Here is a 17,446-nt window from a genome sequence, read left to right as displayed (position 1 = left end):
ACAAAATACTCAGTTCGTTTAAAACTCCACAGCTACCTAAATGCCTTAGTTACAAAATATTCAGCTCCTACCTTAATCTCCACAGCTACCTGCGTGCCTGAAGTTATGCGGAATAAGAACGAGGGAGGTTGAGGAAGAGGGTGCTGTCAGTTGGTGAATGCCTCCCGGGCTCAAGTAGAAATGCAGATTCCTTTCAAGTTATGGGAGGAAATATCCCCAGAAAGGGGGTTAATGTAGTGGTGCTTCCAAAACACTGCCAGAAGCAGATTCTTACCGAGTTAGAGTCATTGCACTAAACGTTAGATACTGCGTGCCTGAACGAGGTAAACATTATATACTTTAAAATACTTAGGGAAGTGAATTGTTACAGCTTTATCTTTGGAAAAGAAGGCTTCTTTCTTCACTGGACAATCCCCGAGTCAACAGATGTTTGCTTCCGAGTTGTCTTTGGAGGTGGAGGTGGGGGGGTCTTGCTGGGCAGCGGAGGAGGCAGGTGCTGGAAGAAACCGATTTTGAACAGACCATGTTATCAACCAGTGCATTTCGGAGACATGCCTTGGTTCGTATAAAACTGAGCTGTACAACTGTTCATATATTAACATACATAACATCCATAACCCTGTGATTTGTGAAAACTTCTCAGAACTTGGCTGCTATGAATACTGAATGTGTTTGGCCATTAGCTTAAAATCTACCTTTTACTTTTGACAATGAAAAATCTCTCAAAGGTTCATGATTAATTAGCTCAGTATTTCAGGAAAAATCTCTTGAAAGCATTGCACAAGTTTATAAATCCCCACTTAATATCATGATAGAATATTGATTTCTTGGTCTGTGTTGATTGTCCTCGACCCCTCCGCACCACAGAGCTTGAAAGTTATGGCGAACAAACAGCTTAATGATTTCTCCATTATTTTTGTATTTTGCACACTTAGAACCCAAATCATTCTTAAAAACATCTCACTTAGACTGATAAGGAATTTGCAGTTTGCTATTATAGCATCATATTTTAAATGTTCAAAATAGAAAACCAGACTGTTCAGTATTTAAAATCACTTCATACATTATACAACAGAACAAGAACACCCTCAGTACGACTCACTGGCTAACCAAATAATAAAAGAAATCTTTATGGAAACTGAGACTGTTTTCATAAAGTTCTCTTATATACATGACAAGAAAAAAATCTGTTTCAGAAGCAGCTTGAGAACACTGCAATTTGCTCACAGACTTTCATACACCTATTTCAACTTCATTTAATGGGCAAAATAGTTGGCGATATCCAACTCACTGTAAGAAACTGGAATACCAGCAACGGATAAAACATATCAAAGTGCATAAGAAACAGACTTGTTCATAGGATCATAGAATGGCTGGGGTTGGAAGGGACCTCAAGGATCATCAAGCTCCAACCCCTGCTGCAGGCAGGGTCATCAACCTCCATATCTAATATTAGACCCAGGGCCCCATCCAACCTGGCCTTGAACACCTCCAGGGATGGACGGGGCATCCACAGCCTCTCTGGGCAGCTGTTCCAGCACCTCACCACTCTCATAGGAAAGAACTTCCTCCTGATATCCAACCTAAATCTTCCCTCCTTCAACTTAAAACCTTTTCCCCTTGCCCTGCCATTATCTACCCTTATAAAGAGTTGACTCAATTCCTTCAGAAGATACCCACAGCTGCTATCCCAAAAGCAGACTGGTTCTGGGTGATACCAGGACATCTCTCTTTTCTCTGTAGTGAGGCAGAATAAATACAGAGAGTCTCACAATGCCCCTGCCATGCACTGACTGTGAGTCGTCACAAAAGTGCAAGAGTGGATGGAAAGGAGTATCTTCAAGGTAAAAGAACGCCCTCTTTGAAGTCATCTTATAAGAAGCATGAAGTTACAAATCTAGAGCCACTGCCAGATAGGCACAGGTTAAATAGAAAGAGAAGTTTGCATACTGGCAGCCAAGACGACTGCACTTTTGTTGGAATATTTTTTTCTATCCTAATTGAAAGGAAATGTTTTCCAGTATTTTCTCGCAGGCAAACAGGGATCACAAACTGCTGCAGGGCAATTGTGCCCAAACTCTTTCCTTCCACATCGCCACCACCCAAAAGAGCAGCATGGAGCACACCAGGGTGCAGGCACACAACACAACAGTGTGCAGACCGTCTTTTTCTCCATTTCTGGGACCTCTACAGCGGTGGCACAGCCAACGCAACAAGGTGCACACTCTCACCTTCATCCCTGGATAGAAAATGCTTGCTTATCAGCATGGAGAGCAATCCGTTTCCATCTGCTACAGGATCATGACCAAGAGCAAGGAGCTCTCTGCATGTCACCTGCTACGTGGAACGTTGCATTTGCTGTCCCAAAGGATAAAAACATCCAAAGAGACTGCTTGCTTTGGGCTTTGCCTCCCTGCCGATCAAGGGAAACTTCCTCACTCAACAAAGACAGGAATCTATTTGGCCACGAAGACTTTTGTATTCACAGCCCAGTTGAAGTTTGCACTCTCTCTTTTGAAGAAACAACCAGATTATTAAAAGCAGAGTTGAGCCTCCAAAGGGCGCTGTGCAGGGCAGGAAAGCCCTGCTGAGTGAGGGTTTTGACGAGCAGACTCAAAGACATACACAGTTTACTTCTGCCTTGCAGTGAGGAGTGGGCACAGAGCTCTCTGAGATAGAAAAGCAAGTGAACAGACTAACGTGAAGATCAAACCAAATAAGAGTATTATTTCAATTATTTCAGTAAAAGAAATACTGAACTTTTTTTTTTTTTTTTCTTTGAAGGCATAATTCTGCTGCTGGTTTCATGGTGAGACCACGAAATATTTCCTCTACCTGGCCAAATATTCTTCTTGCTCTGGTATGTTAAGTTAACTTCTGAATTCCAGCTGAGACACCCTTTTCGAGTCTGACTGCTTATGCTATTTAACCTCACACATGTAATCGAGATCTGTGCATCTCAAAGGCCTTAAAGAAGTGCTCTGCTGGAACCGCGTATCCAGGCACTGATTGTGGGCAAGCTGCATGACAATACTGATGGTCTGCGAAACATCAGCATGCAACATGCAAGAGCTCCCTGCAGAGAAGACAGTAATTTCAGAACCAAATAAACCAGATGCCCCTCTAAAATATATTACAAAACATAAAAATATCCTCAGCCCTCTTTTTCACTTCCTTATTTATCACCAGAAAGAACTAACTTTGCTGATAGCATCATTTGTGAAAATCCATTTTGAATTTAACTAAGAGTATATTGGCAATAATTCTCAATTCAATTAGATCACAGGCATTTCGCAAACAAATGAGTTCTTCTTATTGATCACAGAACAATCAAATTATCCCTGAAAACTTGCTTCTGAAGAATATATACAAAGCAAATACAATGAGAGTAAGCTAAATATATATGCTATAAATAACAAGCACAAAGTCTACAAAAGCTCAGATTCTGCAAGCAAATTAGGCAGAAAGAAATAACAGAGATAGGTAGATAATTATTATAATTGAATTTACAATTTCCATTAGAAAGTAGGATAAATTTAGCACATGTTCATTTATATTATAAGCTACCAAGGAATATATTAAGTAGGACATTTAATGCTCATCAGGGCAACGTTTTGAGAAATTAGCACGACAAAACTTGCCAGGGTGGAATTGGTACACTCCAAGTGCCAATAGATGCTTTCTTTTACCCACTGCAGCCATAAATATCAGCACATTTTCCCTCTACCATGAATGTAGAACTCAGAAAGCCATTATTTGCCTCGTGAAGTTCATTGTGCCACGTTCCCACCTAGAAACCTTGAGATACAAAATGAAGTTTCCCTTGATTTCACATTTAATTAAGAACTGCTGTGCAGAGTTCACATTCATACTTCAGTTGCTAATTGTGAACCCTCCCCTTCCTAAAACATGCCTTTACTTTCTGACAGAGACTGCTAGCTCACGTTCAAACCTATTTCGGTCAGACTCCTTAGCTCACGTGTACCACAGGGGAAACAGAAACCTTATGTAAAAGGCACATCTGCAACACAGAAACAAGCTGTTCCCAATGCTGAATCGCTCCCATTTGCTTGCTTTTTCTTCCAGTTACAGGGAAAGATTGGGCTTAAAAACATTTGTCTCCATTCTCCGACAGAAACTGAGAGCATTACACTACATGTCCTGAATGCCGTAAGAGTCAATTAAGGAAGATGAAAATATGTATATATATATTGTACTGTGAAAAAGCAACGTAAAAGATACGAATGTGTCTTTTTTTTTCTTTTCAATCAGAAAATATTGTTATAAAACCAATAAAGAAGATTTGAGTCCCACGGACAGTCCTTGAAGTGCTGTGAGAGAAGTTGCCTCCTGCCTAACACTTTTGCTTTGAAATCAAATAGCCATCACTATTGATGAGCTACGAAAAGCAACTGAAGACACTTTTACTTCGAAGGAATAAAAGACCTAATCAGGCCATAAGCACAAACAAGATGTAAACAGGCAACAGGGGGCTGTGCAAACACTTTCAAATACTGATTTCCAAACAGTTCCTTCAAGCTGACATCGCTGCATACAGCATGGAGCTGAGCCACCTGACAGCAGCAACGTGCTTATTTAACATCTGCAATGGGAAGTAACACAGTGTAAGCTCTTGCAGGAATGACACTCCCATTCTAAAAGAAAGAGTAATAATGTGCTAGCTGAGAGAGAATCAACATTAACTCCGCTAATTTAAACTGAATTATAGACAGTTTAAGTTAATTGACTGTTTGACTCCGAGAGCAAACTTCTGTAGAAAATACCACAGGTAACGACGTAAAATGGCTGCTCACACTCTGCTGTCATATTTCATCTTTTGCTGTTTCATTTGACCTTGAATCACTGCCGTAACCCACCTGTGATGGAGAAAGCAACTCACAGAATCACAGAATGGCCTGGGTTGAAAAAGACCACAGTCTTTTTCATCTGGTTTCAGCCCCCTGCTGTGTGCAGGGTTGCCAACCACCAGACCAGGCTGCCCAGAGCCACATCCAGCCTGGCCTTGAAAGCATCCAAGAGTTCCTCTGCAGACGGAGGCCCTGGCACCTGCTGAGCATCCCTTCCTTGGTGCACATCACTCACAGCAGGCTACATGGAACTGAAGCAGCCATGTGGGCTCCTCATGCTGCTTTGTTTGGCAGGACCCTGCCTGGACTTCCCCTGCTGGGGACATGGGGCTCTGTGCCCCTGGTGTTAAAGCACATGGAACACAATCCATACTCTGTGAAACCACACCTGTGTGTGTGGGGTCTGTTGGTACTGCAGACCACGCCAGCTAACGTGATTTTGAAAAGCATTGTTTATTTATTCTAGTCCTTACACAGAAAGACCTCAAGAGTTATGAGCAATACTCCCAGAATTAGGTTCAGGATCCAGACTGAAACAATATATCTTAGTGAAGGCCTGGGCCCTGGGAGAGCTGTAAAGCAACGCACTGCCTATTGGCCAGCGTAAAACTGCAGCTTGATCCCAGGTAATGCTGATGGCACCGCTGAACCAAAATCAAGGGTGCTGCTTAGGGACACATCACAGGCTCTGTGCCTCCAGGCAGACAGCAGAACAACACATTTTTCACTCAAAATCCTGTAACAAGCAGTGGCACTGCATTGATTTTGAGACTTATTACAAAGTGACTCCTGCCTTGGCAAGAGCTTAACCCATCACACTCCAGCCTATCCCACTGGAGGATGGGCACGAAATGGTCCTCATCTCCAGCAGCCAAAAGTAACCATCAGATGGCAAGTCAAAACTGACTTTTTCTTCTTTTGTGAGCGCATAAGATTATCTTGTAGGAAAAATAACTTTTGGGTATCCTTGGGTATAGTCTGATATATTTCTATGCATCATCTTCTATCCACCACAATCTGACAGCAACAGAACAAGTGAGAATAGCCTTAAACTAAAAGAGGAGAGACTTCAGTTAAATGTTAGGGAGAAACTCTTTACTCAGAAGGCAGTGAGGCCCTGGAACAGGCTGCCTAGAGAAGCGTGGGTGCCCCATCCCTACAGGAGCTCAAGGCCAGGCTGGATGGATGGGCAGCCTGATGTAGCTGTTGGGACTCACTCTGTGAGTCCGTGATTCATTCTATGACTCTGTGATCACAGAATGAGAGAATGGCTTGGGTTGGAAGGGACCTTAACAATCACCCAGTTTCAACCCCTGCAATGGGTCTCACACTAGAGCAAGTCACCCAAAGCTCCATCCAGACTGACCTTCAGCTCTGACGAGGATAGAGAATCCTGTGCTTCGATAGACAGCCCATCCCAGTGCCTTACCACCCTCATAGTCAAGAATTTATTCCTAAGATCAATTCTAAATCTAAATCATGGAAAGGCTTTGGTCAGACTGTTACTTTCACTCTTTCCAACTTCTCCGAAGGAGAATGCTAGCAGCTGCCCTCCCACTGCGCTGGGTCCAATTCCTGGCCCACCAGCATTGGGATTCCCAGGTGGGACTCGAGTTGCCCTGCAATCTGCACCAGCCCCTGCTGCCCTGAGCAATCAAGCAAGAGGGAAGCATTTAGGAAAGAAAGAGGGGACCTCTCAGAAAGCTGACAGCAACCTCCTGAGATTCACGTCAATGAAGAAATGGTAACAAACGGTGAAGCATCTGCTTCCAAACTGCCTGATGCCCTCACAGTTTCAGCTGGTTTTCCAGCCTCAGCCTTTGTCCACACTGTGCTTAGTGCTGTCACTGTCAGCCCCACTCAGCCTGTTTGGGTTCCCTCTGCACGCACCATTGCGACCCTCCTCACCACATCCTCCATCTACTGCTGGGCTGATGGAGGTCGTCCTGTCAAACCACCAGCTGATGCTCAGTATGTGTTACAGCTGCTATTACAAATGGAAGAGCTGCTCTGTCTATTTTCTTTGAGTTTCCCTTTTTGCTGTGAATACTAAGTAGGCAGTTGATTTATATGCAAGGGTATGGATGAACCCGTAAAGAATGAGAAGTGCCCTGAGGAATCCCTTGATGTAATAATAATCCTTGCAGGAGTTGCAGGCTTCTTTTTTATGTTCCCATGTATTATTAAGAACATTTTTAGCAGAACAAATCATACAGTGCAAGAAAATGTATATAAGGGTATCATAGTTAACAATGAATAAGAGGACAATCTGATAATTATAATTAGATGATTACTGGGATAAAAGACTTAAATAGACTAAGCTAAGAGTAGACCCCAAATAATCCAAGATTACAATCTCAGGCATTAAGTGACACTCTTGCCTGAAGTTTCAAGTATTTTTTGATGCATTTATCAATGCACATTTCAGTTCACTAAAGTGCTTTTTTTTTTTGTTTCTCCTAATGGACTGCAAGGCATCTATGGCAAACCACGTAATAATTTCTTATGCAAAGAAAGAAATCCAATTCAAATGCTGCTGATATAATCTTATCTACCACTTTTTTTTTTGTTTGTTTTGTTTTTTACTAATTTTTCTTCACTGATAAAAATGAGCCTAGTTTTAAAGATCATCAGTTTACTGGGCAGAGAATCATAATGTTATGGAGTACGCAGTTATTTGAAACACAAGGCATTGAGAACTGCCCAGTGGGATTTAATCACAGCAGCTATAAGAATTTACTTCTCTGGTCTTTCAAGTCCAGCACTGCTTGTTTTCTTCATGTTCTTTACAGTTTCTGCCCTATAAGCTTGATGAAATAAACGTGCAGAGTAAAACAGACCTAGAAACTTCTTCTAAAATTAATTCTAGCACTATTACCTGTGCCTTTGTGACAAATGTGCTTTAGATTCATTTTCCAGACTTCAAAACTCTGTGTGAGCAGCACAACAGAATGGCATCTGCCAACAGTACTGCAAATATCTGCCGTTTCTTCACTGCACAAAAACCCTTCCAAACAGCCTTGCAAGAAAAGGAAAAGAGCCCAGCCACTGGGATTTTATTTCCAATGCGTATTTTATCATCTCACTGTATCATCGTTCCGATTGAGAACTGAACTTAAGTTTACAACCCTGAGCTACTACCATGACCTGAAACCTACCAGTATATCCCACAAAATGTATATATCTCAAAATGTGTACTCCAAAACTCATAAAGGAAGTTTAACCAATCTGAAAGCTTATCTGAATTTCTTCAGTTTCTTCATGAAGATTGATTCCTCAGACAAAAATCCTGTACATTCCATAATTTTCCACTTAGAGGTCTGTACCCAGGTTAAGCAATAGCTGGACCCTGATAGAGAAGCCAGTGAAATGGGCAAGAGGGAGAGCTTGGCATTATGCAAGACAGAAATAGAGGGATAACACTGCTTACATTCCTGATGTCACTTCTATGCTTGTTTTTTCCCCATTTAGCCTGAAAATACTAAATTCCTGCTAGTACACAGAGTTTTAAACATGGAAGAAGCCAGACTTGTGTACTGTGATGCACTGTGACACTTTCTGTTACGCAGAAAAGAGACTGGATTATTTCTAAGAGCTTCCAGGATGCAGGAAAACTACGTTGAAAAAGCATATTTTGTTCAGAAAGCTGAGAACCACATTCATGATGAAGAACGTTTCTGAGCTCTTTCCTCAAAGGGAGTGTGCATGTTTGCCTCTAGGAAACAAGTGGCAATTGAATGCTGACAAAACACAACTCCAAAAGGGAAAGACGTCAGGTACATATTTTATTTCCATCTCTGAGACAGGATTGAAAGGCTATAAAAACTAATTTGCTGCTGAGACTATATCCTGTCAGTTTAAGCTCCCTTACCAACATATCTAAGGACATTTTGCTGAATCTTCTCTAGCAGAATGCACCCAACCTTGCTTCAGATCAGCCCCAATGAGCAACACTGCTCCTTCCTACTCCAGCTGTTTGCAGCTGCAGAAACCGTTGGCTCTGCTGACGTCTATTCACGGAGTTACACTTTGTGAGCTGACAAAAGCAAGAAAGCAAAGAGAATGGCAGAAAATCATTGTCTCTGTGACTCACCCTTTGATGAGCAGGGGGGGATGTTGTCGGACTGATCAAGTCTTGACTTTCCATGAGATTCCCATAGTCGGCCATGCTTCCTTTGAGAGGCAGAGGAGGAGGGATGTCGGCCAGGTCAGCACCAGACATGCCATTCAGCTCCAGATCTGCAAAAATCACCATTTGGTTAACTTCTCAATAACTGTGCAGACTCCAAAGATCCCAACTACGCCTATTCTTATAGCACTGATAAAAGGAAAATGATGTTTTGGTTGCCCTGTCCCTGGAGACTCTCGAGGCAAGGCTGAATCAGGCCCTGGGCAGTCTGATTTAGCTCTGGTGTTCCCTGTTCATTGCAGGGAGTTGGACTAGGTGGCCTTTCAAGGTCTCTTCCAACTCTATGGACTCTTGGATGGAGCCTTGGGCATCCTGGTCCAGTATTAAATGTGGAGGTTGGTGGCCCTGCATGTGGCAGGGAGGTTGGAGATTCATGATCCTTGAGGTCCCTTCCAACCCTGGCCATTCTGTGATTCTGTGATAATGCTGCACAGGCAACATCTTCCTCTGCTCTTTGTTGCCTCTACAATTATCTTCAGTTCGTGAAATGAGGGATTTCAAATGTAAAAAGAACAAGTGAACCAAGTGCCCTATGAGGGGGATGCATGCAGTGTGGAGTCAGGTTGGGCTAATTTTTAGGGTACACTCAAAATACTTAAACAATTCCCTCTTTTTAACAAAAAATGACAACACATTGCCATTCAGATGTCACACCAAAATATACGTAACTTGGCATATATAACTTTCTCAGCTGTAAGCTCTGCACTTACACATTTTATTTGAATTAACAACAGAAGTTTGGTAAGCGCAGTGAAAGAATAATTGAGCTAAGCTTTATTTACTTTCCAACAGTAAAATAAAAGCTTCTTGTTAACAAAATGCACAAATGAAAGCCTGTAATTAACTACATCTCTCTCAAAAAAATTCGAACTCCAGGTAACTATAATAAATGAGCAGTCATTAGTTGCTGAGTAAATAAACGCACGCAAGAAAAGGCACAGAACATTTATTAGTACTGTTTGCTGTGTAGAAAATTCCCTTTTCTTAGCAGATAAATCCTAGCAGGTACGTGCTGCTGTAAAGGGGAACAGCCTGAGGGATGATAAAGTTTATTGAAGCCTGAGTGATACATATGTTCCTGTGTAGAAATCCACCCACGGTGTATTCCAGGGTAATTCAGCCATTTGAACGCAGGCAAAACCCACTGCGAGCTCAGAGAGATAAGAAACTTTATTTATTCTTTGGTCAATTAGGGCGAGCGTTTTCATTTGAGGGATGAAGAAAATATTATTCTTATTTTACTGGAATGATTTGTAAAACCACTGGAGGACGGTGGTATTCAGATATTTTTATCGCAAGATTTCTATCGATACCTTGTAAGAAGTGCCCTTTTATTATTCTCTAACACGGCTTCTCACCAAGACAATTTAACAGTAAGGCTGTATTGATTTGTCACTGAAAACTGTAATTTTCACCCTTCCTTTCACTCAGACTTTCACTACATCAGGAACAAGAATATTTTCCATCCTGGGACTTCAAACTTTCAGAGGTTTCTCCTACATCAGGCTGAACAGTGGTGTGCATCCTACATTTCTCATCTCTTTTTCCACTGCTTCTGTTTCTCATCCTTCTTTTCCTACACAGCTGATTTCTCCACTCCTCAGCCATTCCAGTATTAATAATACTTCCTTTTATACACATCCACCAGACTCTACTTTGACTAGCTCACATCACCAGAACAGAACTGTATGACAACACAGCCTATTTCTAACGACATGTTGATGCTGCCAATGAACTTTCCCAATCACTTTGCATGCTCTTCCCAGCCACGCTGTGTGTCAGATCACAGACTTTCAAGGACATACAGACATACACAGACATACACCTCACAGAAAAAAAGGCTCCTCGACTGTGCTATGTCTCATCTACAGCCCCACATGTATGTACATACATACACACATACTTCTTTGTGCTTTTTTCCCCCCGTGCCTTTTAGGATAGCACTGGGAGATGTTTCAAAAATGGCATTTTCTTTAGAGTTGTAACTTTACCAGAACCTCAGATTCTGGTTCACAGAGGGAATCTTTCCTTGGGCATGTACTGTAAACAAGTCATGTTTCTAGTCTCCCTGGGAGGAGATTTGAACATCACCATAACCACATGCTGCTACCCACAGACATACATCAGAAATCCACTCCTTCCATTCTGTTAGTAGCCAGATTTAACTGCTCTAAATACTTCGTCTTGAAATCTCACACGATGCTATGGTGTCTGCTAACTTCATCTCTAGCAATGCATGAAGACTAATGGGTGCTACCAAGAGGATGTAAGACTAATTTTGTTAGGTGCTCAATCAACCCTTTCCTTCACAGGGCAAAAATACTCTTCCAGATCTTTTCCATTTGGAAGACCCATGGAAAGACAAGTGAGCAATGCTTTCATGAGCTGCAGAGGAAATAACACTTTTTACTTGGGTAGGTAGTGATAAGACAAGGGGAGATGGTTTTAAGCTCAAGGAGAGTTTAGATTGGATATCAGGGGGAAATTCTTTACTATGAGAGTGGTGAGGTGCTGGAACAGCTGTCCAGAGAGGCTGTGGATGTCCCATCTCTGGAGGTGTTCAAGGCCAGGTTGGATGAAGCCCTGGGCAAACCGGCCTAGTGCCAGATCTAGAGCTGGTGGCCCTGCCTGTGGCAGGGGACTTGGAACTTGATGATCCTTGGTGTCCCTTCCAACCCAAGCCATTCTATGGTTCTACTATCCTATGAAAATAGCCTGAGGAGCTAACTTCTCACACAGTTTAATGAAATCCAGCAGTCACCCAGCCTACTGCAGAAAAAAAGCACTGAACACAAACATCACTAATTTTCACTGTTAAGCTTTAAGAGGTCTCTTTGCTCAAAACCTGTTAATTCTCCTTCTACAACTTCTTACCCATCCTTTCTGTTTTGCTCTCATCATTCAAGGCGTTTCATCGGACTGCTACGGTCTGAATATTTATTCTTTACTGGACAATTGCCACTGAGAATCTCTTTGAGCTGGCAGGAGATCAGCTGCATGACTTCTTTTCATCTTAACCTAATGACCAAATTTTACACTCCATTCTCCTAAACTGCCTGCTAACAAGCAAGCAATATTACTTAGCAACCCATTAACTGCTTTTAGCCAATTTGTGCACCTAAGTAACTTTTTTATCCTGGGAATTCCACAGAATTTCATCTCTGTAACTCCTCAGGCAGCTATGGACAAGTCTCATGTACTTAGCAGTAACTAAACTTATTTTATGTAATGCATCTAAAACTCAAGTAAATAGATGCAAACATTCTCAAACGCACACAAAAGTTTCAGATACTGTTTTAAAGAAAGAGATTAAGTTAGCTTTAATAAATTATGTATAAAAAGAAATGATCTCATCCCAAGAATTTTTTTTTTTTTTTTTGCAGGAATGTATGTACTTTAATTGTCTGCATTTTCACTTTTTAGTTTGCCAATAGTTTTATAGTTTTCAGCTATCAATGACAGAAAGAAAGGAGAACTATGCAAACGGCTGCTTGGGGTGTTTGGCTAAGCAAAGGTTGCACGGATTTCCATTTGCTTATTCCTCTTTCACAATATCTTTGTAACCAACAGTTTCAAATCATTTAGAGGGCAGTTCTGTTGCTATAGGTGTGTGGAACAAACACATTCCCTGCTCACAGGACATCCATCTGCAATTGGCAACAAGAACTTTCCAAAACATTTCTTATTTAAGAGAAAAGGATTTAAGTGTCAGAAAAGCAAGTAAGACAAAATGATCTTCATCGAGTAAGAATCTTTTTCTTCTTTTCATCTGTTCTCCTCTTCGCTAACATTTAGCCTGCTGCACTGGGATTCGGGTACACATACCAAAAAGATAATTCATTTTTCACAGGCCAGCAAAAGAAAACTCTGAGATTCAGTTTTTGGAGAACAACACTATGAAAGAAATATGTGTTACATTACACTCAGATTTGCCACAGGGTTTCCTGAGTGTGGAAGCTAACGTATGATCTTTTACAGAAAACCTAAGTGATAGATGTCAATGTCAAACAAAACCCAAACCAAACATTAGAAAAGACCTTTATTTCTTTTGGCTTCCAGTTACTAAACAGTAAATAAATGCTCCTTAAAGATACAATTATATCAGAAGGCTATTTTTCTGATTTTAATGCTATAAAATATCAAAAATCCAATATAGAATTGAGTTCAACACTGATTTCTGACAATTACTAAATACACAAGTGATTTTTAATTATTATTTGAAAGTGAAAAGAAACATTTTCAGTGCAATCATTTTTCTTTCATAAAATGCTTAAATAACTTTTGTTGGCAGCAAATGCAAGGAACAAAAGGGTAAGAGCTAAGCTGTCCTTGCTCCTGCCTGCTACGTTCCATGGTGATGGCAAAAAGAGTAACTGGAAGAACTCAGCCCCAGGCGCGATGCTCAGTGTGATGCTCAGGAAACGCAATTCCCTAAGGGCAGTTATTGTGCAAGAAAATACTCCAGGAAAATAAAATTTAGTGAAAGACTTACTGGACTGTATGCTGAAAGAGAGTTTTGTCCGTGGAGTTATGGGAGGTGGTGTCACTTGGGAGCTGCAAGGCGAAGGGGAGACGGAGAAACGCCTTTCGCTTGACATGACGTTGAGGACCTGGCTTTTTGGTCTCTGTGGTCTCAGCGGGCTGATCTGCAGAGGGACAAAAAATGAAAACCCCAATAGTTTCACTGCAGCACGGCACACATACAGGCACGCACTTGCCAGTAACACCAGAGCTCATCAGCGTTAGGCAGAAAGGAACACATAGCGTTACTGAGCAGCAGGCTGTGATAGCTGCATTCGGCCTCTGCTTTCTACACAGTAACACAGCAATGGAAACATGCAATATTTCTGATTTAATGCAGTATTTTAGAGCTCCAAATGCTCTTCCCATCTCTCCAGGTATCACAATGAGGCTCAATGCACGCCACTTCCTGGAGCCTGGTATATCTTTCTGAAGTAAAGATCCAACTCTCAGTATACTTGCTTGACATGTTACAGGTTAAGTAAGCCCACATACTGACACACATGATCATTCACAATCTCTTCTTTCTCCTCACATGGCTCTACTTTCCATTAAAACCTCTCTCCCTAATAGTTTGCATGCACAGATTCTCCTGAAGAAAACATCATCCATCCAGAAGCAGACTTTTTACTGTGCAGGTTTGTGGTTATATTTAATTCCCTGGAATATCCCTATTATTTCATTTCACAAACCATTTACATTTTCCCATCAGAAGCCCTAAAACGATACTTGTAGCCTTACCTCGTATTTTTATTACAGTGATTTCTTTTAATCCTGAGCTCTACTCTTTCCTACCCATCCACTGGCTCAGTATTTTCAGTAATCACAGTGAGGAAAGGAACACTTTTCAGGAGACCACAGAAAATGAAGCAGAAGCTTGAAGTTAAGGTGGGAAGTATGGCCAACCAAGTATGGTGCAGCATTAAGGCAAAATGGAAACTGCAGGCAGAAACTCATTCTTTTTGAATGATTTTGTCATTCCACCCATGACAACAGTGAAGGAGAAGAGCACTGCAGTACTTCTTTCTGTTTTCAGAAAACAAACCCTAGAAGGGCTAGCACAAAAGGCTGTCACTGGAACCCTTCTGAGAGAAGTGAGCAGAAACATGCAGCTTTTATCATGAAGACCTCAGATTGACCTTTCAGAAGTTTCCTGATACTAAAATTCAACTCCCAAAGAATCCAAAAGTTTCCTTCAGGATCTTTTCAAGCGTATTTTTAGCAGAATGAATAAGCATGGTAATTGCTTTCTCAGAAGTATAAAATTATAGAAAAGCAACTAAGAAAAATGTACTAGCTACTCAGGAAACCTGCAATACAGGAATCAAGAAAGATAAAATAAAATACAGCAAAACACAAAATCAAGTTTACAGGTTAACTTGCTTTATGTCTATGGTGAGGTGCTGCAACAGCTGCCCAGAGAGGCTGTGATGCCCCGTCCATCCCTGGAGGTGTCCAAGGCCAGGTTGGATGGGGCCCTGGGCAGCCTGGGCTGGTATTAAATGTGGAGGTTGGTGGCCCTGCCTGTGGTGAGAGGTTGGAGCTTCATGATCCTTCCAACCCAAGCCATTCTGTGATTCTATGATACTTCTCTAAAATAAATTTTAACTTGTATGTGACTGACCAGCTTGGCTCTCCAAGGTTCACGGTTATAGGATAGGAACTCATTGGAGACAACTAACCCATAATGAACCCATTGCTACTTCTTTCTTTTCTTTTTTTTCCTTCAGTCTAACAAAAGCAAGATCAATGGTGAGCAATGTTAGATGTCACTAAATCAATAAAGGTATAGGCCATTATTCCGATTACAAACATAAGCTTTCAAGTGGTCTGTTAAATACCTGACTTCAGTGTTATATTTGCTATCAGTCCGCAGAATCAAAGAACTAACAAAGAGAATTTATGTTAAAGAAGTTCATGTGATACTTAAAAGAAGATATAAATCTCTAGAAAACTATAAAGACAGTACTGATGATCTTCACATACCAAAGGCGTTTAATTCATCTTCTGATAAGATCAGAGTACTACAAGATCTCTGTAATTAGGGTTTGGGTTTTGATCAGTCAAAAAATTCATTCCGAGTACAGAGAATTTGAAAAAAAGTATTTAAGCCACATGACAAAACGGCTCCAAATGCTGCTTTTTTAAGTACGAGCTCAATGAGGCAATTCTGCATAGTTGTATAATCTTCTTATGCTCTTCCTTGAAGATTCATTTAACTGCAAAAAAAATAGTTCCTACATAAGAAGGTCCACCATAGTGATAGGAATACTCATGGCATCAGACAGCTCCATGCTGAAGAGAGCAGCTGATTGTTTTGATGAATTCCACATCCATAATCCACGACAGGTTCTCATTTATTCTGCTTCAGCTGTGTCAATACTGAGTGCAGTTTTCCAGGTGGATATGCATCCTTCAGCATCACCCCGAGCTATCTTACATCACCCATCACTTGATGATGGCAATGTTGGGTGACATGTGGGAAGAGCCCTGCTGAACTCAGCACATGGGGTGAGTGCTGAGCCTCCTCCTCTGCTGCAGGAGAAATAAGGGTTTTGTGTGAGCTGGCGCTGAGAAATCCAGCTGGCTGGAATTCTCCCCAAGTGCAAGGGAACTTGCACAAAGCACAGCTCACTGAAGTACAACAATGGAAAATTTGAGGTCTTACACATAAAAGGTAATGATTTCCCCTCTATATTATTAATAGGGGACATCTCTCTCCTGAGTGCAATTTTAACAGCAGACAAATTTTATCTTTAAGCTACTCAACATTACCTTTCAAAAATTCCTGAAGAAAGCAATGGGAATTGTCCAATCACTGTAACTTAATCTCAAAAGAGAGTTTCTTCTGTCTCCCACTCTAGAGAAAATGAGCCTCATTGACACCCATGAAAATTTGATGTGGTCATTTTGGAACCCTTCTCATCTGCAGATACTTAAAGAGTAATATGAACTCTGGTTCACATTAGTGGTCTGTGGATTGCAAGAAACTCAGAGTAACTGTGAGTAACTAATTATGGCATCTAATTTCCCTTCATCTTTATAACCAGGGGAAAACTGCATACAGTCATGCACTGAAAACTCTTGACTAGAGAAGGAGAGGAAAGCTCATATTGGACTTTGCCCATTTTTCTCCCTCAGATGACAAACTGGAGCGTGCCTAGAAGGGCTACCATGCTCCCCTTCCCAGTTTTTAAGATCTTCTCTGCCTCCAACAGACACTGGTCCAGGAACACTGCATTCCTTTCCTTTCATGATGCTGAAGTTTAGTGATTACAAAGGTCCTTGTAACATTTGCAACATGGCCAATGAAGAGTTAAAATGAGTATGGATGCATACAGGAATATGAATTCTAAGAGGTAGGAGGGATAAGCTTCATTCACTGAAACTGGCAGTGAGTGGCAGTAGTTACAAGATGTAAGAGGACAAGCGTCTGTGTGAAGCAAGGAGTCTTGCTCAGTGAGCCTTGTAACACCCTTCCAACTCAGGATATTCTATGATCCTAAGTAAATGAATGTGCCCTTGGTGAACAGAGGCTGGTTACTTCCAGCCACCTTATTGTCTTTCATGTGCTTGGAAATGGCTTCCAAGAGGGATGCTCTGTGGCACGGGTCTGAGATTTTTTCAGAGATGACAGTGATCTTGCAGTGACATCAGCTGGCTTTTTCACCACCCTTGGATGCCCCCCATCTGGTCTCTTGGATCTGTGCACATCCAACTGAGCTGTTTCAAAATTAAACTTTCTTCTGTTGTGGCTTGAGATCTTCTCCCACAACCTCTGCATGTCTGTTCAGGGATCTGGGGGGAGCAAGTGCTCTGCTGCTGCAATCACAGAATGGCTTGGGTTGGAAGGGACCTCAAGGATCAC

General features: G+C 41.5%; 1 protein-coding gene across 11 annotated transcripts in view; it reads right to left on the bottom strand.

Moving 5' to 3' along the window:
* Window positions 1–400: 400 nt before the first annotated feature.
* DOCK1 (dedicator of cytokinesis 1) overlaps window positions 401–17,446 on the bottom strand; it is a gene marked incomplete at both ends in the record, with an annotated part of 271,662 nt that continues 254,616 nt past the window's right edge. For all 11 annotated transcript variants that reach the window (XM_079535574.1, XM_079535578.1, XM_079535579.1 and 8 more), the window contains 3 exons: window positions 401–496; window positions 8,962–9,107; window positions 13,550–13,703. In XM_079535574.1, coding sequence (XP_079391700.1) covers window positions 401–496; window positions 8,962–9,107; window positions 13,550–13,703 — 396 coding nt within the window. The remainder of the gene's footprint in view (window positions 497–8,961; window positions 9,108–13,549; window positions 13,704–17,446) is intronic.

This window comes from Tetrao urogallus, assembly GCF_951394365.1.
Source record: "Tetrao urogallus genome assembly, chromosome: 5".
Lineage (NCBI taxonomy): Eukaryota > Metazoa > Chordata > Aves > Galliformes > Phasianidae > Tetrao > Tetrao urogallus.
This window is presented reverse-complemented; position numbering and strand designations above follow the sequence as displayed.